Source organism: Pelodiscus sinensis, unplaced genomic scaffold (genome assembly GCF_049634645.1).
Source record: "Pelodiscus sinensis isolate JC-2024 unplaced genomic scaffold, ASM4963464v1 ctg42, whole genome shotgun sequence".
NCBI classification, from domain to species: Eukaryota; Metazoa; Chordata; order Testudines; family Trionychidae; genus Pelodiscus; species Pelodiscus sinensis.
The window spans coordinates 1,186,034-1,212,792 of NW_027466041.1; the positions used below are offsets into that span (position 1 = coordinate 1,186,034).

The 26,759-nt window shown below is 55.4% G+C and overlaps 1 protein-coding gene across 1 annotated transcript in view; it reads left to right on the plus strand.

Annotated features, from left to right (window-relative positions):
* The window catches only part of LOC102445873 (serine/threonine-protein kinase TAO3-like), a 159,301-nt gene that overhangs the window by 122,353 nt on the left and 10,189 nt on the right, over window positions 1-26,759 (plus strand). Inside the window, exon 6 of the mRNA XM_075918556.1 lies at window positions 1,760-1,972. Coding sequence (XP_075774671.1) covers window positions 1,760-1,972 — 213 coding nt within the window. The remainder of the gene's footprint in view (window positions 1-1,759; window positions 1,973-26,759) is intronic.

Here is a 26,759-nt window from a genome sequence, read left to right on the forward strand (position 1 = left end):
CTACCTACGGTACATCGATGACATCTTTATGATCTGGACGCATGGCCAAGAAACACTGGAGATATTCCACAGAGATTTCAACAACCTACACCCCACCATCAACCTCAGCCTGGACCATTCTACACGAGAGATCCACTTCCTGGACACCACAGTACAAATCAACAATGGAAAATTAGACACCACTCTCTATAGAAAACCCACCGACTCATACAGTTACCTACATGCTTCCAGCTCCCATCCAGAACACACCACACGATCCATCGTCTATAGCCAAGCCCTGCGATACAACCGCATCTGCTCTAATCCCACTGACAGAGACCAGAAGCTTCAGGATCTCTACCAAGCATTTATAAACCTCAACTACCTACCCAGAGAAATAAAAAAGCCAATTGAAAGAGCCAGACGAATACCTAGAAACCATCTACTTCAAGACAGACCCAAGAAAACCAACAATAGAACACCACTTGTCATCACCTACAACCCCCAACTTAAACCTGTCCAACACATTATCAATAAACTACAGCCTATACTGGAACAGGATACCATACTCCAAGAGGCTCTGGGAGACAGACCCATAGTCTCCTATAGACAACCACCTAACCTCAAGATGATTCTTACCAACAGCCACAGGACATACCACACTAATACCAACCCTGGTACCTTCCCTTGCAACAAACCCCGTTGCCAGCTTTGTCCACATATTCATTCTGCTGATACCATTATTGGACCTAACCAAGTGAGTTATAAGATCAAGAACACACATTCCTGCGCATCCAGAAATATAATTTATGCTAACATGTGCCGAAAGTGTCCGTCTGCTATGTACATTGGACAAACGTCTCAGACACTTCGCCAAAGGATTAATGCCCACAAAACAGATATCAGACAAGATCACAAAGAAAAAACAGTCTCTTGCCCTTTTAACCAGAAAGGACTAACTGAAGTGTAGGAGCATAAGCTTTCGTGGGCAAAGACCCACTTCGTCAGATGCATGTAGTGGAAATTCCAGAGGCAGGTATAAATATGCAGGCTTAAGAAAAGTGCCAATCAAGAGTAAGGCTGGAGATAAGAGGTCAATTCAGTCAGGGAGAATGAGGCCCACTTCTAGTAGCTGATCTGGAGGTGTGAACACCAAGAGAGGAGAAACTGCTTTGTAGTTGGCTAGCCATTCACAGTTTTTGTTTAATCCTGAACTGATGGTGTCAAATTTGTAGATGAACTGGAGCTCAGCAGTTTCTCTTTGAAGTCTGGTCCTGAAGTTTTTTTGCTGCAGGATGGCTACCTTTAGATCTGCTACAGTGTCCAGGAAGATTGAAGTGTTCCCCTACAGGTTTTTGTATGTTGCCATTCCTAATATCAGATTTGTGTCCATTGATTCTGTTACATAGGGACTGTCCAGTTTGGCTGATTTATATAGCAGAGGGGCATTGCTGGCACATGATGGCGTATATTACATTGGGAGATGTGCAGGTGAATGAACCCGTGATGGTTCCATGTGTCTTAAAGTTAATAATGTGCTTGTCTAAATAGAGACCTAAGTCAGAAGCCTCTTGTCTCTAAGGGAGACTGACGCTTGTATTGGTGGATCAGCTAGTAAAACCGTGGGTATGAGGTGATGGAGAGCATGGTAATGCCTTGTCCAATAACTAGCTGCACTCTCCTATATCTGTTTGTTTTGGACATACCATAGCCCTGCCTGTTAGCCTTCTCAGTGCCCAAAGCCCTCCCTTTATCTTCCGGTTCTCCCATTTCTCTGCAGGCCATGGAAATGCAGATCAAGAAGCAGTTCCAGGACACGTGCAAAGTGCAGACGAAGCAGTATAAAGCACTCAAGAATCACCAGCTGGAAGTCACTCCAAAGAGCGAGCACAAAACGATCCTGAAGAGTCTGAAAGACGAGCAGACGAGGAAGCTCGCCATCCTGGCAGAGCAGTACGAGCAGAGCATCAACGAGATGATGGCTTCGCAAGCCGTAAGTACAAAACCCAGAGCTCCAGATCCTCTTGGTGAATGGGATGGGCCAGGATTTGTGCCCATAGTGAAACAGGGGTATGAGCATTATGTACTGTGGGGGATAGAGCCAGGTTTAATGTGAGCAGCTTCCCCTCCATCTCTGCCAGTGCACCTCACTCCTGGTCCCCACACAGCTTTGCTAGTGCACCTCCTGCTTGATAGGAAGGGCCCTTGCATTTCTAGTCATGGGCCTCTCCCATTCAGTCTGCCTGGCATGCTGAATTGTGCTAGGTTATAGGGCAAGGAGGATCATTGTCAATTAGATAACAAATAAAGACCCTAAAACAAGGTTTGCTTCTGATCTCAGTAGAGTCCCCAGATGTCTCCTGCATGGTGGTCTTTGCTCTTTTCTGTCCAGATACTAGGTTTACAGTTAGAGTGGGGAGGGCAGACTTATTCCTCAAATTGCTCTGCAAACAATATACACAGTGCATGAAGGTCAAATTTACCCTGTGCTGGGATTTGGCTTTTACCAACGAATACAAAAAACATCCATGTCTCTGGAGAAGGCTTGAGTACTCTGCCCATGGCCTAGGTGCTCAGAGACACTCCTGCTGCATGTACATCCAGGTGTGGTAATGAGCCCCATGCCTCAATGACTTCAGAGAAGCTAGTCATCTTTCAGCACGATCAGCACCTGTATGTTGAGTGGGGTGTTGGAGGCAGACACTGCAGGGCTATGTCTACACTGGCACCCTTTTCCGGAAATGCTTAAAACGGAACAGTTTTCCATTATAAGTATTTCCGGAAAAAGCGCGTCTACATTGGCAGGATGCTTTTCCGGAAAAGCACTTTTTCTGGAAAAGTGTCCGTGGCCAATGTAGACGCGCTTTTCCAGAAGAAAGCCCCGATCGTCATTTTCACGATCGGGGCTTTTTTGCGGAAAAGACTACTGTGCTGTCTACACTGGCCCTTTTCCAGAACAGTTTTTCAGGAAAAGGACTTTTGCCCGAATGGGAGCAGCATAGTTTTTCTGGAAAAGCACTGACAATTTTACAGTAGATCGTCATTGCTTTTCCGGAAAAGCAAGCGGCCAGTGTAGACAGCTCGCAGCTTATTCCGGAAAAGCGGCTGATTTTCCGGAATAAGTGGCCCAGTGTAGACGCACCCCTAATGTCTTGCAACAAGTAACTGTTCCAAGTTACTGAATGTGAATAATAAAATGCAGTGATTCAGAGAGCCACTTAATGGAAGAACTCTTCCTAGATCACTCCGTCCTGGACATCTCTGCCAGCACTTTCTCTGCTTCCCAAGGTATTGCAGCACTGACAAAGTCCAGCCCTGTCCATGTGGGGCTCCCAGACACACAGTATTTCTGACCTTCCCTTGCTGCTGTTAACATAACAAGCATCTGTTCTTCTTCAAGTGCTTGCTCATGTCCATTCGACTTAGGTGTGCGTGCACCGCATGCACAGCTTGTCGGAGAGTTTTCCCTTAGCAGTACCCATCGGGCCAGGAGGGGAGCCCCCTGGAATGGCGCCGGTATAGCGGTTCATATATACCCCTGGGCTGTGTCTAGACTGGCAAGTTTTTCCACAAAATCAGCTGCTTTTCCGGAAAAACTTGCCAGCTGTCTACACTGGCCACTTGAATTTCCGCAAAAGCACTGACTTCCTACTGTCTGAAATCAGTGCTTCTTGCAGAAATACTATTCTGCTCCTGTTCAGGCAAAAGTCCCTTTTGCGCAAAGCTTTTGTGCAAGAGGGCCAGTGTAGACAGCACAGTAATGTTTTGCGCAAAAAAGCCCTGATCGCAAAAATGGCAATCAGGACTTTTTTGCGGAAAAGCGCGTCTAGATTGGCCACGGATGCTTTTCTGCAAAAAGTGCTTTTGTGGAAAAGCGTCCGTGCCAATCTAGATGCTCTTTTCCACAAATGCTTTTAATGGAAAACTTTTCTGTTAAAAGCATTTGTGGAAAATCATGTCAGTCTAGACGTAGCCCTGCTGGCCCTCCACCCCTACTACCCGTGATGGTTGTTGGAGCTCCCTTCTCGCTTGCTCGCAAGAGTGCTCTCAGCAGTACTCACAAGTCTTTAACATTAGTTAGAACCTAGTTAAGTCTCTTTGGGTACGTCTACACTACAGCACTAATTCAAACTAACTTAATTCGAATTAGTTAATTCGAACTAAGCTAATTCGAACTAGCGCATCTAGACCTAAAAACTAATTCGAATTAGCATTTTGCTAATTCGAAATAGCATGTCCACATTGAGTGGACCCTGAATCGAAGGTAAGGCTGGCCGGAACCAGTGCTGGCAGGGCATCAGGGTCGGACTTAGTGTGTGGGGCTGCTGCCTCAGGCTAGCCGAGGTCTATGCTTAAAGGGACCCGACCCCCACCCCAGACAGACAGTTCTCAGGTTTCTCTGCTTGCTGGTCCACCTCGCTGAGGGACAGCAAAACATTTGTGTCTCGGAGTGCTCTGCTTGCCCTCACTCAGGACACCACGGCTCTCTGCAACATGGAATGAGACCGGCCCCTGGGGACTCTGCTGTGTCTCGTGGACACATTGCTGGTAGCCTGGCTGCACTGTCTGCAGGCTGCCATCCGGGAGGACCATCGAGGGAATGTCAGGATCCAGGGGGCCGTGCGGGAGAGCTTCCACCCTGAGGAGAGCTAACAGTCTCCCCAGTCTGCCCCACTGGGGGCTTGTGCCCCATTCCTCCCTCTCCTCCTTCCACTTACCCTTCCCTAGCCCCCCTTCCTGATGTCAAATAAAAGACACGTATTTTCAAAAATAACAACTCTATTCAACACAACTGGGGAGGGGGAATGAAACTGTGGGGAGACGGGGAAAGAGGTGGGAGACGGCAGGAGAGTAGGTGGGATAGGGGAGGGGGAAACCTGGGAGGAGGGAGCTGGAAGGGGGAGGAAGGGGAGGAAGAGAAGGGAAAGCTCAGGGTTCGGGGTCCTGTTGGCTCTCCCGTCTTGCAGCACTGCGGAGCGAGGGCATCGGGGGGGAGTGGGTGTGGAGGGTGGGGCAGGAGGTACGGGGGGGATGCGGAGGAAGCGGGAGGGGGAGCAGGGGTGGGAGGAGGAGCGAGAGCTGGGGCGGCCGCAGGGGCTGAAGCAGGAGGTGGCAGGAACCTGTCCACCAGGGTCTGGGAGTGACCTCGGAGGTCACAGCCCTGATCCTCCAGCGCCTGCAAGCTCTGCTGCCGCAGCTGCAGGTCCTCGTGGACCCAGTGCTCCTGGGTGCGGAACTGCGGCTCCAGTAGCTGCAGGTGCTCCTGCTTGTGCATGTGGCCTCTGGTAGCCAGGCTGGCAGCCATGCGGCTGTAGACAGCCGTGTTCCTGTGCCTAGTGTGGAGATCGTAGGCATTGGAGGCCTCCCCCCAAACCTTGATGAGGTCCACGATCTCCGCACTTGACCAGGCGGGCGCCCACCTCTTGCGGCCCCGGGCAGGCTCCTGGGAGCCGCCAGCCTGGTCCCGGGAAGAGGCGGAGGGCTGGGTGGCAGCGGGTGGCTGGCTCTGTGCCGTGCCAGGTGCAGGGTCTGCTGGCTGGGTGCTGGCAGGTTTGCACCTGGCACAAGCACCATAGCCAGCCCGTGCCCCTTTAAGGGCTCCAGGGCTGGGAGTGGGACAGAAGAGTTTCCCTGGTTGTGCCCAGAGTGGCCACCAGGGCAAGCTGGGGAGGGCTAGCCTCACACTAGTTCCAATTAAGTGGCTACACAGCCCTTAATTCGAACTAGGCTTAGTCCTCGTAGAATGAGGTTTACCTAGTTCGAATTAAGCGCTCTGCTATTTTGAATTAAATTCGAACTAGTGGTTTGCATGTGTAGCCGCTATGAAAGTTAATTCGAACTAACGGCTGTTAGTTCGAATTAACTTTGTAGTGTAGACATACCCTGAGTTCCTTCCAAGTTGCTTTTCCTGTTACTTACCTGTTAGATAGAGTTAGAGAAGTTGGTTTTGGGTTGTGGCTCGCCTGTTGCATCCCCTTCCTGCCCTGACCATGGGGCACGCCAGGGCCTCACGGCTTTAAGCCCTGCACTGACTGTGCTAAGCCTATGCCCTGTGGTGACCTGCACGACTTGTGCTTGAAGTGTCTGGGTGAGGCCCACGTCCCTGCTAACGGCAGAATCTGTCACAGTTTTAAGAGAGACTCGCGCTTGAAGATACTCCTGATGGAGTCGGCACTTCGCTCAGCACCGTCTGTGGACGCAGCACTGGAATCCCACAGTGCACCGCCCTCAGTGCGGGAGGCACCGGGGTCTTTGGGAGCCTCGGCGGCATTGAGGGGTCCTTCGGCACAGCTCTCACATGAGTCCAGGGAGAGCTCGGCATTGAGCACCCTTATTCCGGTGACCCAGTCCACAGCACAGGAGTAGCTGATGCCCCCACCACCGGTTTGGCACTGGGGCAAGCCAGCATCATGGTTCAGCACATGGAGGGGCACTGTGACAGCATGTATCTACCCCGTACTGAGGAGCAGGGAGTTGCCCTGGCCCAGCTGGCTGAAAAGGCTCCACCCCCCACAGCCCTGCTGGGCATGCTCACAAGGGAGGCAGGGTATAAAAGCCTCTGGAGCCACTCAGCCAGGGCTGACCACCAGAGGGGAAGGAGCTCTAGCCCGAGCTCCAGAGCAGCCCCAGCCGCAGCAGCCCCAGCGACAGCTCTGGCCAGGGAGGCCACTCGGGAGGGCCTGACCCACCAAGCGATGCAGCGAGAGCTGAACAGTAGGAAGTAGCCCAGGGTGGAGGATTGTCCTCTGGCAGCTCGGCGTGTTTCAGTAGGAGCCCTCGCTGAGCAGGCAGCGGAATCCTCCACTGCCAACAGGGCCCTGGGCTGGGACTCAGTGGAGCGGGAGGGCCTGGGTCCCCTACCTCCCCACCCACCGACAGGCCAGCTCCCTAGCAGTTGGGAGGCTTACTTGTGAACTAGGCCTTCAGGCCATATTTACCCTGATAGAGGGGACTTACCCATGTACTAGGCCTCCCATCCATGTTTATCCCTGTTGAGGGAAGAGTACTCTGTGGCCTAGGCCCCTAGGCTGCCTTTGCCCCAGTAGAGGGGGCAGTGACACAAACTTTGGGACTTCGGAACCGTTGAGGGGGCTTGCCCCTCGACTGGCACCATTCCCCAGGCCCAGCTTCAGCCCCGCCCTGGGCAGAGTCCGATTATTCGACGGATTCCAACGTGAAGTCGGTGCAGTCCAGAGCGTCGCTGTCTCGCTCCCAATCCCGGCGCTGTTCGGACTCCCAGTGTCAATCCAGGTCCTGGCATCCATCGAGCTCCCAGCACCGTTCTAGGTCCCGGCACCAATCCAGGTCCAGCGCCGCTCCCACTCCCAGCACTACAAACATCATAGCAGCATCTTGGGCCAGTCGCTACCACAGACCTGGCCCCTACAGTGGCAGCACCCAGACCAGTGGCCGTTTTGGACCCCATGGGCGTACCACCAGGCCCAAGGGGGTGTTCCCTCCACGGCGGGATCCTCACGTTTGGGGATCCGGGCCCTGCCTTCGGCCATACTATTGTCTAGCGCCCTGGCACCGCAGGCCTCGGCGGTACGGGATGAATCCCCTCAGCTCCCGTCGGAGGGTGGTGGGGATCAAGGGCCATCGGGGCAGTCTGCCCCCTCTCAGGCATCGGAGCGGCTGCACGAACTGGAGGACTCAACGGTACGTTAGTACTCATCATCTTCTCCAGACGAGGCCTTGGGGTTGGCCTCTGCCGGCCATGGACTCCCGGGCCCATCAAGAACTCCTCCGGAAACTGTCTCAAAGTCTCAGGGTGCAGCTCGAGCAGGCCTCCAAGGACTCTGACCCGACAGTTGACATCCTGAATGCGGAGGAGCCGCCTCGTGTGGCCCTGCCCCTGAACACCAAGGCCCTCTGGCAGACACCAGCATCTATACCGCCTACGGACAAGAGGGCAGAACGGCGGTACTTTGTCCCCCAGGCGGGCCATGAGCACCTGTTCTCACATCCGCCGCCAGGCTCGATAGTGGTACAGCCTGCTAACCACCGCAAGCGTCAGGGCCAACCCGCCCCAACCCCCAAGAACAGGGAGGCCAAGCGGTCAGACCTGTTGGGTCGCAAGGCCTATGCCTCAGGGGGGTCTCCTACTTAGGATTGCCAACCAGCAGGTCTCCCTGAGTAGATATGCCTTCAACACATGGGCAGCAATGGACAAGTTTAGTGAGTCGCTGCCCCAAGACTCTAGGCAGGAGTTTAGGGTCGTGTCCCGAGCGGCACTCCAGGCAGCCTTGGACTCCGCGGATGCGGCGGCCCGTACTATGGCAATGGGCCTGATCCTGCGCAGGGGCGCATAGCTACAGGTGTCTGGCTTTCCTCCTGAAGTCCAGCACACGATTCAGGACCTGCCCTTTGAGGGCGGGGCCTTATTTTCAGAGAGGACTGATACTAGCCTCCACGGGCTAAAGGATTCTAGGGCAACCCTCAGGTCCCTAGGCATCCACACCCCTGCCCTGCAGAGGCGCTCCCTCCCTAGGGCCCTGTCCCGCCCTTTCCAGCAGGGGAATAGGTCGGATTTCTTCAGGTGCAGAGGCTGTAATAATAACAATAGAAGCGGCAGCTGTCCATCCCGCTCGTCATCTCACTGGGGGGCGGGCCCCTCCAGCAAGCCCCAGGGCCCCAGGCCGAATCTTTGAAGGTGTGAGCAGGGACAGCAGACCAGTCTCAGACCAGAGGACCTTTACCCCTTCTACCATGCCTGGTCGCTCATCACGATGGACTCTTGGGTCCTGAGCACTGTGAGAAGGGGGGTATGTCTACACTACAGCGCTAGTTCGAACTAACTTAGTTCGAATTAGTTAATTCGAACTAAGCTAGTTCGAACTAACGCATCTAGAACTAAAAACTAGTTCGAATTAGCGTTTTGCTAGTTCGAACTAGCAAGTCCACATTGAGTGGACTCTGAACAGGGCTTAAGGATGGCCGGAAGCAGTGCCGGCAGGGCATAAAAGGAGGACTTAGAGCATGGAGATGCTGTCTCAGGCTAGCCGAGGGCTGCGCTTAAAGGGTCCCGACCCCCACCCCGGACACACAGTTCTAAGGGGTGCCCCGCTTGCAAAGAAGTTCTGGCTTGGAGTGCCCTGAGTGCCCACACTGGGCACATCACACCACTCGGCCATCAGCCCGGCTGCACTTGCCGCAGGCTGCCATCTGGGAAGAGGGGGCAATCGGGGGGCTGCAGGAGAGCTTCCACCCCCAGAAGCCCGCAGAGCCAGCCCAGTCCTCCCCATCGGGGGCTCGTACCCCATTCCTCCCTCACCTCCTTCCACTTACCCTTCCTTAGCCCCCCTTCTTATTGATGTACAAAATAAAGATAACGTTTCTTCCAACATTGACTCTGTCTTTATTGAAAAAAAACTGGGGGAGACTGGGAAAAGGAGGTGGGAGAGGGGAAGAGAAAGGCTGGGAGAGGGGAGGGCAACTAACATGATCAGGGGTTGGGAACAGGTCCCAGATGAAGAAAGGCTACAGAGACTGGGACTGTTCAGCTTAGAAAAGAGGAGACGGAGGGGGGATAGGATAGAGGTCTCTAAAAGCAGGGGTTGGGTGGAGAGGGTGCATTCAGAAAAGTTCTTCCTGAGTTCCCATAAAGAAGGACTAGAGGACACCAAAGGAAAGGAACGGGTAGCAGGCTTCAAACTAGTAAGAGAAAGTTGTTCTTCTTGACAAAGCAAATAGTTAACCTGTGGAACTCCTTGATGCAGGAGGCTGTGAAGGCTACAACTAGAACAGAGTTTAAAGGGAAGTGAGATCAAGTCATGGAGGTTGGGTCCATGGAGTCCTATTAGCCAGAGGGTAGGAGTGGTGTCCCTGCCCAAAGTTTGTGGAAGGCTGGAGAGGGATGGCACGAGACAAATGGCTTGGTCATTGTCTTCGGTCCATCCCCTCCAGGGTCCCTAGGGTTGGCCGCTGTTGGCAGACAGGCTACTGGGCTAGATGGACCTTTGGTCTGACCCAGTACGGCCATTGTAAGCTCAGGGCTCAGGGTCGGGGGTCTCAGTGGACCCCCTTGATTTTCATGCACACCTGGTCCTGGGTGGCCAGGCTGGCAGCTCTCCTGCCCTAGACGGCCACTTTCCTGTGCCTAGTGCAGAGATCGTGGACGAGGTCCACGATGTCCGCACTAGCCCAGGAAGGTGCCCGCCTCTTGCGGTCCCGGGCAAGCTCCCGGGAGCCGCCAGCCTGGTCCCGGCAAGAGGGGGTGGGCTGGGGGGCATCGGGTGGGTGGCTCTGTGCCGTGCCAGGTGCAGGGTCTGCTAGCTGGGTGCTGGCAGGCTTGCACCTGGCACGGGCACCATAGCCAGCCCGTGCCCCTTTAAGGGGTCCGGGGCCGGGAGGGGGGCAGACGAGTTTCCCTGGTGTTGGCCAGAGTGGCCACCAGGGAAACCTGGGGAGGGCTAGCCTCCCACTAGTTCGAACTAAAGGGCTACACAGCCCTTAGTTCGAACTAGCTAGTTCAAACTAGGCGTTAGTCCTCGTAAAATGAGGTTTACCTAGTTCGAACTAAGCGCTCCGCTAGTTCGATTCAAATTCGAACTAGCGGAGCGCTAGTGTAGCACCTATTAAAGTTAGTTCGAACTAAAGTCCGTTAGTTCGAACTAACTTTGTAGTGTAGACATACCCGGGGATATTTCATCCTCTTCCGTTCCCCCCCTTCCCCATCCCCCTTCCCCATCCCTCTTCAGGGACCCTTCTCACGAGCATCTTCTCAGGGTGGAAGTGCAGAAGCTTCTCGACCTGGCGTCAGTAGAGGAGGTCCCCCAGGATCTCAGGGGAAAGTGTTTCTACTCCTGGTACTTCCTGGTTCCAAAGGGCAAGGACAGCTTCCATCCTATTCTGGACCTGAGGGATCTAAATTTTTTTCATAGTAAAGTCAAAGTTCAAAATGGTAACGTTGGCCTCCATCATTCCTTTCCTAGCCATGGGAGACTGGTACGCTGCCCTCGATCTCAAAGACGCCTACTTCCACATCTCTATCACACCCCCGCACAGGCGATTCCTTCGCTTTATGGTGGGTCGCGACCATTATCAGTTTATGACTCTTCCCTTTGGCCTTTCTAGGGCTCCCAGGGTTTTTACAAAGCATATGGCGGTAGTGGCCACCTTCCTGAGGAAGCAGCAGGTCCAGGTTTATCCGTACCTGGACGATTGGCTTATAAGAGGCTCCTCTCCGTCCCAGGTATTCAACCACATATCCCTTGTCAGGGAGACGTTCCTCAGGTTGGGCCTTATCCTAAATGAGGCCAAATCTACCCTGGTCCCCATTCAAATGATAAGAGTTTGTAGGGGCACTCCTGGATGCGACGAGAGCCAGGGCCTCCCTGCCCATGGGGTGCTTCATGACTTTAAAGGAGGCCATCCTGTGGCTCCAGTCATTCCCCACCACGACAGCCTGCACTTACTTGGTACAGGATGCCAGGCTCAGGTTACGGCTGCTCCAGCTCTGGCTGGCGCGGGCCCACAACCAGCATTCCAGCACATGGACACAGTGGTAACGGTGCCTGCAGATGTGTTGAGATCCCTCGACTGGTAGCTGTGCGAGGAGGTGGTCTGCGAAGGAATACCGTTCCTCAGTCCTTCCCCGCCCATTAAGCTGGTGACGGATGCTTCCGATACCAGCTGGGGAGCCCACCTCGGGAAGCTACGGACACAAGGTATGTGGGGCCCCACGAACCTCTCCTTCTACATCAACGTCAGGGAGTTGAGAGCTATTCTCCTCACATGTGGTGTTTCCTGCCGCAGCTTTGAAACAAGTGCGTTTCTATTTTGATGGACAACACGACAGCGATGTTTTATATAAATAGACAGGGTGGTGCTCGCTCCTATCCCCTGTGCAGGGAGGCTCTCCTCTGGGAGTTCTGTGTGGCTCACGGTATCCACCCGGTGGCCGCTTACCCCTCCAGGGCCCAGAACGGGTTTGTGGACCGCCTCAGCAGGTCCTTCCAGGGGCACAAGTGATCCCTCAGGGCAGATGTAGCCCTGTCTATTTTCCACAGGTGAGGGTTTCCCTTCCTGGACCTATTTGCAACCTGCAGCAACAGGATGTGTCCCTGCTTTTGCTCCTTATTCAACCACAGCCTGGGGTCTCTGGGGGATGCTCTTGTGGTCCCTTGGCCTTGGGGCCTGCTGTACACCTTCCCCCCTTTCCCGCTGATCCACAGGGTGATTCTCAGGGTCAGGGAATTTCAGGTCTCTGTAATCCTGATAGCCCCGGCGTGGCCTCATCAGCATTGGTTCTCGTCCCTTCTCACAGTCTCAGTAGAGCGGCCTCTAGCCCTCCCCCTGTTCCTGGACCTAATATCTCAGGAGTTCAGCAGGCTCCACCACCCAAACCTCCGCTCCCTGCACCTCATGGCATGGAAGCTCCATGGCTGAGGGCCATGGAGAGGCAGTGTTTGGAACAGGTCCAGGCAGTTCTTTTGGGGAGCCATCTCCTTAAGGTAGGCGTTGTGGGACTGTGCAAGGAGAGGGGCCTGCCCGTGGGGAGATTCACCAAGGCCTAGCTAATTGCCCAGCTGGAAGAGAATGACCGTTCCAGGGGGCTGGATCCCCAGCTGGATCCCAGGGGGAGCAGCCAGACACCCCCTGGGAGTGTTTCAGGCTCTGAGGCAAGAGAGAGGGCAGGAGACTGCCAGACAGAAGCGGTGCCCACCAGGCTGCGCTCAGCCAACAGCAGTTTGTCCTGGGCAGGGCCCCCCTCGGTGGAACTGCGGCGGCTGGAGATCAAGCTACGTCTAAAGGAATTGGAGGAGCGCCAGGAACAGGAGAGACAGCAGCAGCATGAGCAGGCCATGGTGGAGCTGAGAGAGTGAGGCCCCAGATGCGGTGAGTAGGGAGGGGCCCAGGGGGCCTGGGACAGCAGGTCACTTTGAGAGGTTCATGCTGTCCCAGTGTAAGGATGTGGGGGACCTGGATGGATCCTTAATTCCTTCGAGCAAGCCTGCAAGCTGCACCAGGTCCCCCCAGCCGACTGGCTCCGGAAGCTCACCCCCTTGCTGGATCAGAAGGCCGCAGGGGTGCTCAACCAGCTGGAGGGGCTGCAGCCGGGGGACTACGAATGGGTCAAGCAAGTGCAGAAGGGCCCTGAGGAGATCTATGTAGACCTGGCCTCCCACCTGACGCAATACTTCCGCAAGTGGGTGTTGAGGCTGGGGCCCAGACCGCAGAGGACCTGGTTAAGCTGATGTTCCTGGAACAGTTCTATGAAATTTGCTCACTGTTACCAGATTTGCCCAATACTCTGGGGTATGTTCATTTATCAGGGTTACCCTTATGGGACTGGAGGAAGGTTAACAGTTCTATCAGTGTGCTGTTGGTGCTTACTTGGGCTCTCATATGGAGCTGAATTCTCCCTGCTGCCAATTCCCCCTCCCACTGGAGCTCTCCTGCAGGAACTAGGTTCCTCAGGATGGGGTTCTTACCACCTTAGCAACACACACAGACACTCACACCCACTAACAGAGCACGTCTGAGAGGACTGGGTACTCAGCGCTCACAAGCTGACCCCTCATATGTCCCTGGACTCAGCTGGCTGGGTTCACAGCAATGCCACACTGCACCCTCATGTGCCTTTGGACTCCGTGGGCTGGATTAAACAGCACTTTAAGCTGCCATCCTCATAAGCCCCCAGGTTCAGCACCCCCTATCCCCACTTTCACACCACAGTCATTCACAGGTAAACCACACGATGAGCAAACCCCACAGGATTTTGGGCACTCCAGGGATCTTTTGCTTGGGTACAAGAAGCGTTGTTGCAGAGCGAATGGGGAAGCCAAAACAACACCCCTTAAGGAAGAGTGAGCAAAAGAGAAAGAGAGAGAGAGAAGCAACCAGCTTACCAATGAAAGTGATTTATTTCTGAGTAGTGAATAGATATCAAACAGTTACAATATTAAATCTAACAATTACAATATTAAATCTAAATTGAAGCTGATTACAAACGTTAGGTAACCATATAACAGTTTACACAGGGCAGGGTCAGGAGGCTATGCTTAGAGAGATAGTTGAGAGGGAGAGAAAGAGAGAGAGAGAGAGAGAGAGACCTCACCACTCCACGGAGCTTGCACTGATCGGGGTTCCCAGGTGATGACAGTAGCCGGGGGTCCAGAGGGCAGGAGACAAGCAGAGCAGAGCCCCCAGCACGATCAGACAGGAGATGAAGAAGTCTCAATGGAACTGATGCAGCTTAAGTCCAGGTATCAGAACAGTTTTCTTGGGGCAAGGAGAGGAGTTTTTATAGGGATAGTTCAAAGAGAAAGAGGAGAGACAATAGAGACTGATCACACCTGGCTATGGGTGATGTTCCTTGAACGAGCTCACAATGCAACTAGGCAGTGTCAGTATTTTGGATGTCAATAGGATCATTACTAGAATTGGTCTGATAATGACTAATCTGGGTGTGAGCAGGCCTAGGTTCATTAGCATCTGGAGCAGGGATTTCCCATCAGGCAGTGCTTCTCTGCTTTCGGTATCCCATAGTTCAGTGCGGTTCCTGCCTTGGAAGAGCTGCTCTCCATTCTGTATGCTAATGGAGATGTGTCTCTGTTCTATCTTCCATGCAGATGAGGCTGGGGTGTTTCCTTAATTGTATCACCCTTGTCTGAAGCAGCTAGGTGTGTCTTCCCCGGCCTTTTCATTGCTTTGTCTTTGATTCTAGCAGAGGCCTGAGGGAGGGGGATGGTTTTCCATGAGCGTCACTCCCTGACTCCCCAAGAGCACAAGGCTGACAGGCGACCATGTTCTGGTTCCCCAAGAATCACAGAGCTGGTGGGTAACAAGTCCCCCTGTTGATGGGGTGCTTGCGCTGAGCAAGTATCCCCATCACAGCCTTAGTCCATGGTAGTGAGTCTGGTCTTCAATCCATTGTAGTTGTCGCATCAGTCGTTGGATCCAGCAAACCAGTAGAATCAGACCAATTACTAGTATAATTTGGAAACCAATGATCACCACAATGGGGTGAAGCATAATATTTAAAAGACCAGTTGCACTGGGGCTCCACCCAAGCAATGTCTCCCACCAGGAGTGATGGCCTGTGTCTGCAGCTGTAGCTGCTAGCCTAGAGATCTCCAGAGTTTGGAGCTTCTGAAGCTCATGTTGTAAGGAGAGATGGTGGGTAACATCACCCAACCTGAGACTGTGGCTGAAGGACAGGAAGCTGGAGGACCAGCTCAGTGCAGGGAAGTTGGCTGATGAGTTCACAGACAGCCGGTCCAGTGGTGACAGGGAATCCCGGAGAGACCAGCCCCCGGCTGTGCAACTGGGGGAAGCGCCTATGGAGGGATCCCAGAAGGGAGGGCCGAGCAACCTTCCCCCCAGAGGGCCAGCCAGTGCCCAGGCAGACCAGCTGGCCTGAGGGGACCTGACCTGCCATCACTGTCGCCAAAGAGGCCACAAGCAGGCTCAGTGCCCCAAGCGCCAGGACAGGCTCCGCAACCCGAGACTTTCCAGAGTTAACTGGGAGGAGCTGGAGGAGGAGCAGGCTGCCCCAGTGGCAGCGGCTGGCAGGCTGCCCTCAGCTCAGGTGAGGGAGACTCCTCTGGGAGACCTGATGCTCCAGAAGCAGGTTTCTCCGGGTGGGCGCAGGGCAGCCCCTGTGGAGCGAGTGCCCCCCTGGAGGTGGATAGCAGGAAGGTGATGGGCTACTGGGGCAGAGGTGATGCTGGCCCGGCCTGAGCTAGTGACCCCAAACCACATGGTGCACTTGACCTTGATGGGCATAGATGGGACCCCGTTCAAGGTGTCCGTGGCCCGAGTGCAGCTGAAATGGAGGGCTAAGGAGGGCCCCAAGGAAGTGGGGGTGCACCAGCACCTGCCTGCTGGGGTGCTGATGGGCCGGGACCTTGAGGATTGGCTGAAAGGACCCCACAGTGCCCTGGTCACTACCCATAGCCAGAGCTGGCGAGGGGCCTGTGACCCTGACCCTGGGGAGGGCACGCTGCAGGGGGTGCAGGGCCCCATCCCAGCAGACAAGGGGCCCCAGGGGGCCAGGTTCAACAGAGCTGGGACCCCGGACACAGGCAGTGAGGGGGAACAGGTCCCTGTCCCTACCTTGGCGGCTGAATTCCAGGCCAAGGAGCAGACAGGACCCCTCCTTGCAGAAGCTGAGGGACCAGACTAGCCTCAGTGCAGCTCAGCCCTTGGGGGAGGCTGCCAGGAGAGGTTCCTGTGGGAGAGGGGATTCCTCTACTGGGAATGGCTCCCCCCAGGGAAAGTGGAGTCATGCGGGGGGCGTCCAGTGGCAGCTGGTGGTTCCCCAAAAGTATTGCCACAGGTTGCTGCCCCTAGCCCATGACATCCCATTCTCGGTACACAACGGGATCCAGCGCACCCAGTAGAGGCTGCTGCAGAACTTTTACTGGCCGGGGGTCTTTGCGGCTGTGCAGCGGTACTGTTGGTCCTGCGCCTCCTGCCAGTGGGTGGGGAAGGCCCGAGATAGGAAGAAAGCTGCCTTGAGGCCCCTGCTCATCATAGAGGAACCTTTCCAAGAGAGTGGTGAGGGATCTAGTGGGGGGCCCCTCAGCAAGGCGACCTGGTTGGGGAAGAAATACATCCTGGTAGTGGTGGACTACGCTACCTGCTACCCCGAGGCAGTGGCTCTGCCCTCTATTGAGGCAGACATGGTGGCAGATGCGCTGCTGGCCATTTTCAGCAGGGTGGGGTTCCCCAAGGACAGGCCTGGGCAAAATATGGTCCGCGGGCTGTATCCGGCCCGCCAAGCCACCGGATCCGGCCCATGGAGGCAGCAGGGAGCCCCGGGCAGGTTCCCGTGACATGCAGAAACGTGGCTGCAGGGTTCCCTCTCTGTTTGAAAACTGGAGGGGAGGGGGGAAGTTTTAGGAGCCGCCCCGCCCCGCCCCCAGCACATTCCCATTGGCCGATATCTAGCAGAAACCAGCCAATGGGAGCTGCTTGTTGGAGCCCCCTCTCCTGGGCTCAGTTATTCATGAAGCACATGGCCCGGCAAGCAGGCTGGCTGGCTGGGAAACATTTTAAGCTCTGCAGGCAGGCAGGCTCATTTGACAGCTGGCAATTAAGTCTCTTGGGGTATGTCTACACTACAAAGTTAGTTCAAACTAATGTCCGTTAGTTCGAACTAACTTTCATAGGCGCTACACTAGCGCTCCGTTAGTTCGAATTTAATTCGAACTCACGGAGCACTTAGTTCGAACTAGGTAAACCTCATTCCACGAGGATTAAGCCTAGTTCAAATTTACTAGTTCGAATTAAGGGCTGTGTAGCCCCTTAATTCGAACTAGTGGGAGGCTAGCCCTCCCCAGCTTTCCCTGGTGGCCACTCTGGCCAACACCAGGGAAACTCGTATGCCCCCCTCCCAGCCCCGGAGCCCTTAAAGGGGCACGGGCTGGCTACGGTGCCCGTGCCAGGTGCAAGCCTGCCAGCACCCAGCCAGCAGACCCTGCACCTGGCACGGATCGAGCCACCCACCCGATGCCCCCCAGCCCTCCCCCTCTTCCCGGGACCAGGCTGGCGGCTCCCGGGAGCTTGCCCGGGACCGCAAGAGGCGGGCACCCACCTGGGCTAGTGCAGACATCGTGGACCTCGTCCACGACCTCCGCACTAGGCACAGGAAAGTGGCCGTCTAGGGCAGGAGAGCTGCCAGCCTGGCCACCCAGGAGCAGGTGTGCATGAAAATCAAGGGGGTCCACTGAGACCCCCGACCCTGAGTCCTGAGCTTACAATGGCCGTCCTGGGTCAGACCAAAGGTCCATCTAGCCCAGTAGCCTGTCTGCCGACAGCGGCCAACCCTAGGGACCCTGGAGGGGATGGACCGAAGACAGTGACCAAGCCATTTGTCTCGTGCCATCCCTCTCCAGCCTTCCACAAACCTTGGGCAGGGACACCACTCCTACCCCCTGGCTAATGCCACTCCATGGACCCAACCTCCATGACTTGATCTCACTTCCCTTTAAACTCTGTTCTAGTTGTAGCCTTCACAGCCTCCTGCAGCAAGGAGTTCCACAGGTTGACTCTTTGCTTTGTGAAGAAGAACTTTCTGTTACTAGTTTGAAGCCTGCTACCCATTCCTTTCCTTTGGTGTCCTCTAGTCCTTCTTTATGGGAACTCATGAAGAACTTTTCTGAATGCACCCTCTCCACCCAACCCCTGCTTTTAGAGACCTCTATCCTGTCCCCCCTCCGTCTCCTCTTTTCTAAGCTGAAAAGTCCCAGTCTCTTTAGCCTCTCTTCATATGGGACCTGTTCCCAACCCCTGATCATGTTAGTTGCCCTCCCCTCTCCCAGCCTCTCTCTTCCCCTCTCCCACCTCCTTTTCCCAGTCTCCCCCAGTTTTGTTCAATAAAGACAGATTCCATTTTTGAACACAATTTTCCTTTATTTTGTACATTAAGAAAAGGGGCTAGGGAAGGGTAAGTGGAAGGAGGTGAGGGAGGAATGGGGTACGAGCCCCCGATGGGGAGGACTGGGCTGGTTCTGCGGGCTTCTGGGGGTGGAAGCTCTCCTGCAGCCCCCCAATTGCCCCCTCTCCCCAGATGGCAGCCTGCGGCAAGTGCAGCCGGTCTGATGGCCGAGTGGTGTGATGTGCCCAGTGTGGGTACTCTGGGCACTCCAAGCCAGGACTGCTTTGCAAGCAGGGCACCCCTGAGAACTGTCTGTCCGGGGTGGGGGTCGGGACCCTTTAAGCACAGCCCTCGGCTAGCCTGAGGCAGCAGCTCCATGCTCTAAGTCCTCCTCTGATGCCCTGCCGGCACTGCTTCCGGCCAGCCTTAAGCCTGGTTCAGGGTCCACTTAATGTGGACATGCTAGTTCGAATTAGCAAAACGCTAATTCGAACTAGTTTTTAGGTCTAGATGCGCTAATTCGAATTAGCTTAGTTCGAATTAACTAAGTTAGTTCGAATTAGCGCTGTAGTGTAGACATACCCTTGGCCACAGCCTGCTTCTGGCCCCCCCCCCCAGCCCTTTCCTGCCCCAACTCTCTGCCCCTCCCCCCCAACATACCCAAACCCTCTGTCCCCCTCTTACACCCATACCCCCTCCCAGATCTGGCACCCCAATCTCCTGCCCCAGATCACAATCCCCTCCTACCCTAGGTCACATCCCAAACACCGGCACTCCAGTCCCCTGCCCTAGGTCACAACTGCCTGCTTCATCCCAACTCCCTCCCAGACTCCAGTCTCCCTCCTGCACCCCAGTCCCTTACCCCAAGCTCCCTTCTGCACCCAGCCTCCATCCAAGACCCCACATCTCCTCCATTAATATCATGGAAGAGTGCAGCCCTCGACCACTTTCCAAAATCTTGGAGTAGCACCCTATTAAAAATTATTGCCCACCCCTGCCCAAGGAGGTCCTCACAGATCAATGGTCCAACTTCATGTCTGCCCTGCTCCGGTGCTTGTGGGAGAAGTGCGGGGTCTGGCTCTCCTGGGTCTCGGCCTATCACCCCCAGTTCAACAGCCCGGTGGGGAGGTTCAATGGGACACTAAAGCACATGCGAAGGGGAGCGCCAATGTCATAGTTGATGTTTTATCCCGGCGGTGGGGGATCCGACCTTCCCCAGGTCCCTGGCTGAGTGACCCTGCTCAGTTCGGTCTGGAATGGGGGAGAGATGTGACATAGTGGAGGTGTTGTCCACTGTTGTAATCCTGTGTTCACTCTGTTACATTCACAGTTTTCTCCCGGCACTGCAGCACTATCTGCATGAGGAGGGGGAGGCTGGGCATGACTCACTGTGGAAGTATGTTCAGTCTCTCATGTCCTGAGGACCAGGTGCCAGCAAATAACACCTGGGCTACGTCTAGATTGCATCCCTTTTTCGGAAAAGGGATGCAAATTAAACGTATCGCAATTGCTAATGAAGCGGGAATTTAAATCTCCCCCGCTTCATTAGCATAAACATGGCTGCCGCTTTTTTTCGGCACGGAGCTTTGCCAGAAAAAAGCGCCAGTCTAGACACGGATCTTTTGGAAAATAAAGCCTTTTCTGAAAGATGCCTTATCCCTCTTGAAATAAGGGATAAGGGATCTTTCGGAAAAGGTTTTATTTTCTGCAAGATCAGTGTCTAGACTGGCGCTTTTCTCCGGCAAAGCTCCGTGCCAAAAAAAGCGGCAGCCATGTTTATGCAAATGAAGCGGGGGAGATTTAAATCCCCGCTTCATTAGCAATTGCGATACATCTAATTTACATCCCTTTTACGAAAAAGGGATGTAGTCTAGACGTAGCCCCAGAATCTCTGCAGACCAGCATAGGCCAGTAGGGGACACACACAGCACAACACAGAAACCAGTTAATGTCAAACCAGAGTGGACCCAGGGCCACAAGAGTGTACAGAACACCCACTGGCTGTGTCTAGACTGGCCACTTTTTCCGGAAAAGCAGGCGCTTTTGCGGAAAAACTTGCCAGCTGTCTACACTGGCCGCTTGAATTTCCGCAAAAGCACTGACGATCTCAAGTAAGATTGTCAGTGCTTTTGCGGAAATACTATGCTGCTCCCGTTCGGGCAAAAGTCTTTTTCTGAAAAACTTTTGCGCAAAAGGGCCAGTGTAGACAGCAGAGATTTGTTTTCCGCAAAAAAGCCCCGATCGCGAAAATGGCGATCGGGGCTTTTTTGCGGAAAAGCGCGTCTAGATTGGCCACGGACGCTTTTCTGCAAAAAGTGCTTTTGCGGAAAAGCGTCCTGCCAATCTAGATGTGCTTTTCTGAAAATGCTTTTAACGGAAAACTTTTCCGTTAAAAGCATTTCCGGAAAATCATGCCAGTGTAGACGTAGCCACTATGTCACACAGGCCCCCTGGGATGGAAGAGGCTGCAGGCCCCCTTGAGCTCGGGCACATAGGGTCCTCGCTTGAAAATTTGGGGCAGCATTAGGCCAATGACCCAAGGAGGTAGTTTAATGAGGTAAATGGTGTCCCAGTAGAAGGAAGGACCAAGGGCCCTAGACTGGATTACATAACCAAGGGGGAATCTATTGTACTGTGTAGTGCCAGGCCAGGAACCAGTGGTGGAACAACTTTTGGTGCCCCAGAAACACCGGAGAGCTCTGCTGGACTTGGCCCACAGTCATTTATTCGGGGGTCACCTAGGAGTTGAGCAAACCCTGGACTAAATCTTACGATGCTTCTATTGGCCTGCGGTGTATGTGGAAGTCTGGCGATGTTCACAGAATCATAGGGATGGAAGAGACCTCAGGAAGTCAAGTCCAGCCCCCTGCCCAAAGCAGGACCAACCCCAACTAAATCAACCCAGCCAGGGCTTTGTCAAGCCAGGACTTAAAAACCTCTAGGGATGGAGAATCCACCCCCTCCCTAGGTAACCCATCCCAGTGCTTCACCACCCTCCTAGGGAAATAGTTTGTCCTAATCATCAACCTAGACCTCCCCCACTGCAACTTGAGACCATTGCTCCTTGTTCTGCCATCTGTCACTACTGAGAACAGCCTCTCTCCAGCCTCTTAGCATCCTTCAATTTCCTGAAGGGAGGTTCCAATCAAATCCCCCCTCACTCTTCCCTTCTGCAGTCTAAATAAGCCCAAATCCTTCAGCCTCTCCTCATAGGTCATATGCTCCAGCCCCCTAATCATTTTGGTTGCCCTCTGCTAGACCCTCTCCAATGCGTCTACATCCTTTTTATAATGAGGGGCCCAAAATTGCATGCAGTACTCCAGATGTGGCCTCACGAGAGCCGAATAAAGGGGAATAATCACTTCTCTAGATCTGCTGGCAATGCTCCTCCTAATGCAACCTAATATGCCATTAGCCTTCTTGGCTACAAGGGCACAATGCTGACTCATCTCCAGCTTCTCATCCACCGTAACCCCCAGGTCCTTTTCTGCTGAACTGCTACTTAGCCAGTCAGTCCCCAGCCTGTACCAATGCTTGGGATTCTTCCCTCCCACGTGCAGGACTCTACACTTGTCCTTGTTGAACCTCATCAGATTTCTTTTGGCCCAATCCTCTAATCTGTCCAGGTCACTCTGGACCCTATCCCTGCCCTCCAGCGTATCTACCTCTCCCCCTAGCTTAGTGTCATCTGCAAACTTGCTGAGGGTGCAATCCATCCCCTCATCCGGGTCATTAATAAAGATGTTGAACAAAATCAGCCCTAGAACCGATCCTTGGGGCACTTCGCTAGAAACCGGCCACCAACCTGACATCGAGCCGTTGATCACTTCACGTTGGACCCGACAGTCTAGCCAGCTTTCTATCCATCTTACAGTCCATTTATCCAATCCATACTTCCTTAACTTGCTGGCAAGAATATTGTGGGAGACCGTATCAAAAGCTTTGCTAAAGTCAAGGTATATCACATCCACTGACTTTCCCACGTCCACAGAGCCAGTTACCTCCTTATAGAAGCTAATCAGATTGGTCAGGCACGACTTGCCCTTGGTGAATCCATGTTGACTATTCCTGATCACTTTCCTCTCTTTCAAGTGGTTCAAAATGGATTCCTTGAGGCTCCCCTCCATGATTTTTCCGGGGACTGAGGTAAGGCTGACTGGTCTGTAGTTCCCTGGATCGCCCTTCTTCCCTTTTTTGAAGAGGGACACTACATTTGCCTTTTTCCAATCATCCGGGATCTCTCCTGATCTCCACGAGTTTTCAAAGATAATGGCCAAAGGTTCCTCAATGACATTTGCCAACTCCCTCAGTACCCTCGGATGCATTAAATCCGGGCCCATGGATTTGTGTATGTTTAGCTTTTCTAAATAGTCTGTAACTTGTTCTTTCTCCACCAAGGGCTGTCCACCTCCTTCCCATACTGTGTTGCCTAGTGCATTTGTCTGGGAGCTGACCTTGTCCGTGAAGACAGAAGCAAAGAAAGCATTGAGTACTTCAGCTTTTCTCACATCATCTGTCACTAGGGCTACATCTAGACTGAATCCCTATGTCTCATAGGGTACGTCTACACTACAGCGCTAGTTCGAACTAACTTAGTTCGAATTAGTTAATTCGAACTAAGCTAATTCGAACTAACGCATCTAGAACTAAAAACTAGTTCGAACTAGCGTTTTGCTAGTTCGAACTAGCGCATCCACACTGATTGGACGCAGGGGCGCATTTAAGGGTGGCTGAAACCGGTTCTGGCAGGGCATCAGGTCAGCAGTTGCTTTGTGTGGCTGCTGTCTGAGGCTATCTGAGGCTCGTGCTTAAAGGGACCCCCCTGGACAGCCGGTTCTCAGCTTTTCCTGCTTGCTTGCCAACCTCGCCGAGGGACAGCAAAGCGTCGGTCTCTGTGCCCGTCTGTGTCGGTGCTTCCCTTCGGGGGGGACCGCCGCAGGTGGCAACATGGAGCCACGGCTCGCCCTGCACCTTCTGGTGCACTTTCTGGACTTGCTGCTGCAAGCCTGCCAGCAATGGCTCGAGGCTGCCTGGCACCACCTGGTGCACGTCAGCCCCCTGCCTCTCCACCTGGCCGCCCTGGGGGCCGTGGAGGAGCCGCAGCGGCGCCCCGGCACCGGCGTGCCCCGCCACGTCTGGCGTCTGGACACCAGCAGCGACTGGTGGGACCGCATCGTCCTGGAGCGCTGGGACGACCGACAGTGGACCCAGAACTTTAGGATGAGGAGGGACACCTTCCTGGAGCTCTGCGAGTGGCTTGCCCCTGCCCTGCAAAGAAGGGACACTCGCATGAGACCCGCCATCCCCCTCCAGAAGCGGGTGGCCATCGCCCTCTGGAAGCTCTCCACGCCGGACAGCTACCGATCCGTCGGGAACCAGTTCGGCGTGGGGAGATCCACCGTCGGAGCGGTGCTCATGCAGGTACGGCACTCGTCGGCCACCGAGCCGGGGGGGAGGGGGGCTGCGAGGAGGGGATGGGCCGCCCCAGGGACAAAGGGGGGGGCGGGAGGAGGCGAAAGCGCCCCGCACCGGAGGGGTCGGGCTGTCCCGGCCATACTACACGCTGCCAGGGGGGTTGCTTCTGGGAGTGGGGCGCGGGGCACTGCCAGGGCACGCACGCTCCCAGCCACCTGGGCGCCCCACTGATTGGCGCTTTGCTGTGTCTCTCTCCGCAGGTGGTCAAGGCCATCAACCGGGTGCTGCTCCGCAGGGTGGTCCGCCTCGCCGACCCGGACGCCGTCATCCGGGGATTCGGCGCCCTCGGCTTCCCCAACTGCGGGGGGGCCATCGACGGGACGCACATCCCCATCCGTGCCCCAGAACTCCAGGCGTCCCGGTATGTCAACAGAAAGGGGTACTTCTCCGTCATCCTGCAGGCCGTGTGTGACCACCGGGGCCAGTTCACGGACATAAATGTGGGCTGGTCCGGCAAAGCACACGACGCCCGGGTGTACCGGAACTCCTCCGTGTGCCAGCGGCTGCAGGTCAGGACCTTCTTCCCCGACCGCCACATCAGGGTCGGGGACGTGGACATGCCCGTCTGCCTGGTGGGGGATGCCGCCTACCCACTGCAGCCGTGGCTCATGAAGCCCTACACGGGGCACCTCAATCCCTCCCGCCAGGTCTTCAATAACAGGCTGACCAGGGCCCACATCGTGGTGGAGGGGGCCTTCGGGCGACTGAAAGCCCGCTTTCGATGCCTCCTCACCCGTCTGGACCTGGCCGAGCACAACATCCCTCCCGTGGTGGCGGCATGTTGTGTGCTCCACAATTTGTGTGAGTGGAAGGGGGAGGCTTTCCTGCCAGCCTGGATGGCTGAGGCTGACCGCATGGCTGGACACTACGGTCAGCCCCGCACCGCCGCCGTCCGGGAAGCCCAGCGGGGGGCCATCCGGATCCGGGAAGCCCTGCGGGAGAGCTTCCAGGTGGAGGAGGAGGAGGACTGACCTCTCCCTGCATGCCCCACTGGGGCCTTCTTCCACCCTACCCCCCCCCTTCCCCTTTCCCCTCCCTACCTACTGTCAAATAAAGACACCTGTTTTTCAAACATAAACGTCTGTTTATTTCACAGAACTGGGGTGGGGGGAGGGAGGAATGAAGGTGGGAGAAGGGAGGGGGAAACCTGGGACGAGGGAGCTGGAAGGGGAGGGGAGGGGAGGGAAGGGAGGAAGGGAAAGGAAAGGAAAGCTCAGGGGTGGGAGTCCGGCTGCCTCTCCCGTCTCGCCACACTGCGGGTCCGGGGGCGTCGGTGGGGAATGGTTGTGGAGGGGGGGGCAGAGGGGACAGGGGGTGTGGAGGAAGCAGGAGCGGAAGCAGGAGCGGGAGCAGGGGGAGCAGGGGGAGCAGGGGGAGCAAGAGGGGGAGCAAGAGGGGGAGCCGGGGGGAGGAGGAAATGGAAAGCGGTCCAGCAGGCTCTGGAGGTGGCCTCGCAGGGCACGGCCCTGCTCCTCCAGGGCCTCCAGACTCCTCCGGCGCAGCCTGAGGTCCTCCTGGACCCAGTGGTCCTGGAGACGGAGCTGTCGGTCCAGGAACCGGAGGTGCCGCCTCTGGTAGTCCTCCTGGTTCCTGGCTGTCCTGCTTGCCCGGGCGCGGGCGGCTGCTGCAGGCGGTGTGGTGCGCCCTGCAGGCCCAGGTGCTGCAGCTGTGGTGCAAGAAGACCAGCGGTCAATTTCCCCAGGGGCCCAGGTGTGTGAAACCCAGCTCCCCTCTGCAAGGCCAGGGCCCCTGCAGGATCCCCAGCTGCTGCTCCGTGGTGGGCAAGGCCCAGGCGCACGGTCCCGGGGCTCCCTCTCGCCCCAGCCCCCCGTACACATAAGGGGAACACGAGGGTACTCACAGGTGGACGCCTCCCCGGCCTCTGACGATGCAGGCGAGCGGGTCTGTGGCGTGCCTCGGGGGTCCCGGGTCCTGGGCAGGCTGGCGGCAGGCTCCTGGCTCTCAGAGCCCTCTTCCTCCTCCTCCGTGTCCAGGAGCGGTCCCTCTGCCCCGGGGTCAATCACGTCCCGGGGGGCAGGGACGGCATGAGGCCCCAGGATGCGGTCCAGGGCATGGAAGTGGGGGCAGGCCTCCGGGTTGGCCCCTGGCAGGCAAGCCCGGGAGTAGGACTGCCGCAAGTCCTTAATTTTGCAGCGCACCTGCTCCCGGCTGCGCTGGTGGCCCCTGGCGGCCAGACTGGCAGCCATGCATCCGTAGACGGCCGCATTCCGGTGGCTAGTGCGGAGATCGTGGACATTGGAGGCTTCCCCCCAAACCTCGATGAGGTCCACGATCTCCGCACTTGACCAGGCGGGCGCCCGCCTTTTGCACCCCCGGGCAGGCTCCCGGGAGCTGCCAGGCTGGTCCTGGGGAGCAGTGGAGGGCTGGGAGCCCTCGGATGGCTGGGTCATGCTGTGGCAGGTGCAGGCTGTGCAGGCACGGGTGCTTGCAGCCTTGCAACTGGCACAAAGTGAGTAGCCAGCCCGTGGCCCTTTAAGGGCTCCGGGGCCGGGAGGGGGGCAATAGAGTTTCCCTGGTGTTGGCCAGAGTGGCCACCAGGGAAACCTGGGAAGCCTTAGCCTCCCACTAGTTCGAACTAAAGGGCTACACAGCCCTTAGTTCGAACTAGCTAGTTCGAACTAGGCGTTAGTCCTCGTAAAATGAGGTTTACCTAGTTCGAACTAAGCGCTCCGTTAGTTCGAATTAAGTTCGAACTAACGGAGCGCTAGTGTAGCGCCTAGGAAAGTTAGTTCGAACTAACGTCCGTTAGTTCGAACTAACTTTGTAGTGTAGACATACCCATAGACTCATAGACTTTACGGTCAGAAGGGACCATTATGATCATCTAGTCTGACCCCCTGCACAGTGCAGGCCACAGAATCTCACTCACCCACTGCTAGAATAATCCTTTCACCTATATCTCAGATATTGAAGCCTTCAAATAGTTTGAAGACCCCAAGATGCAGAGAATCCTCCA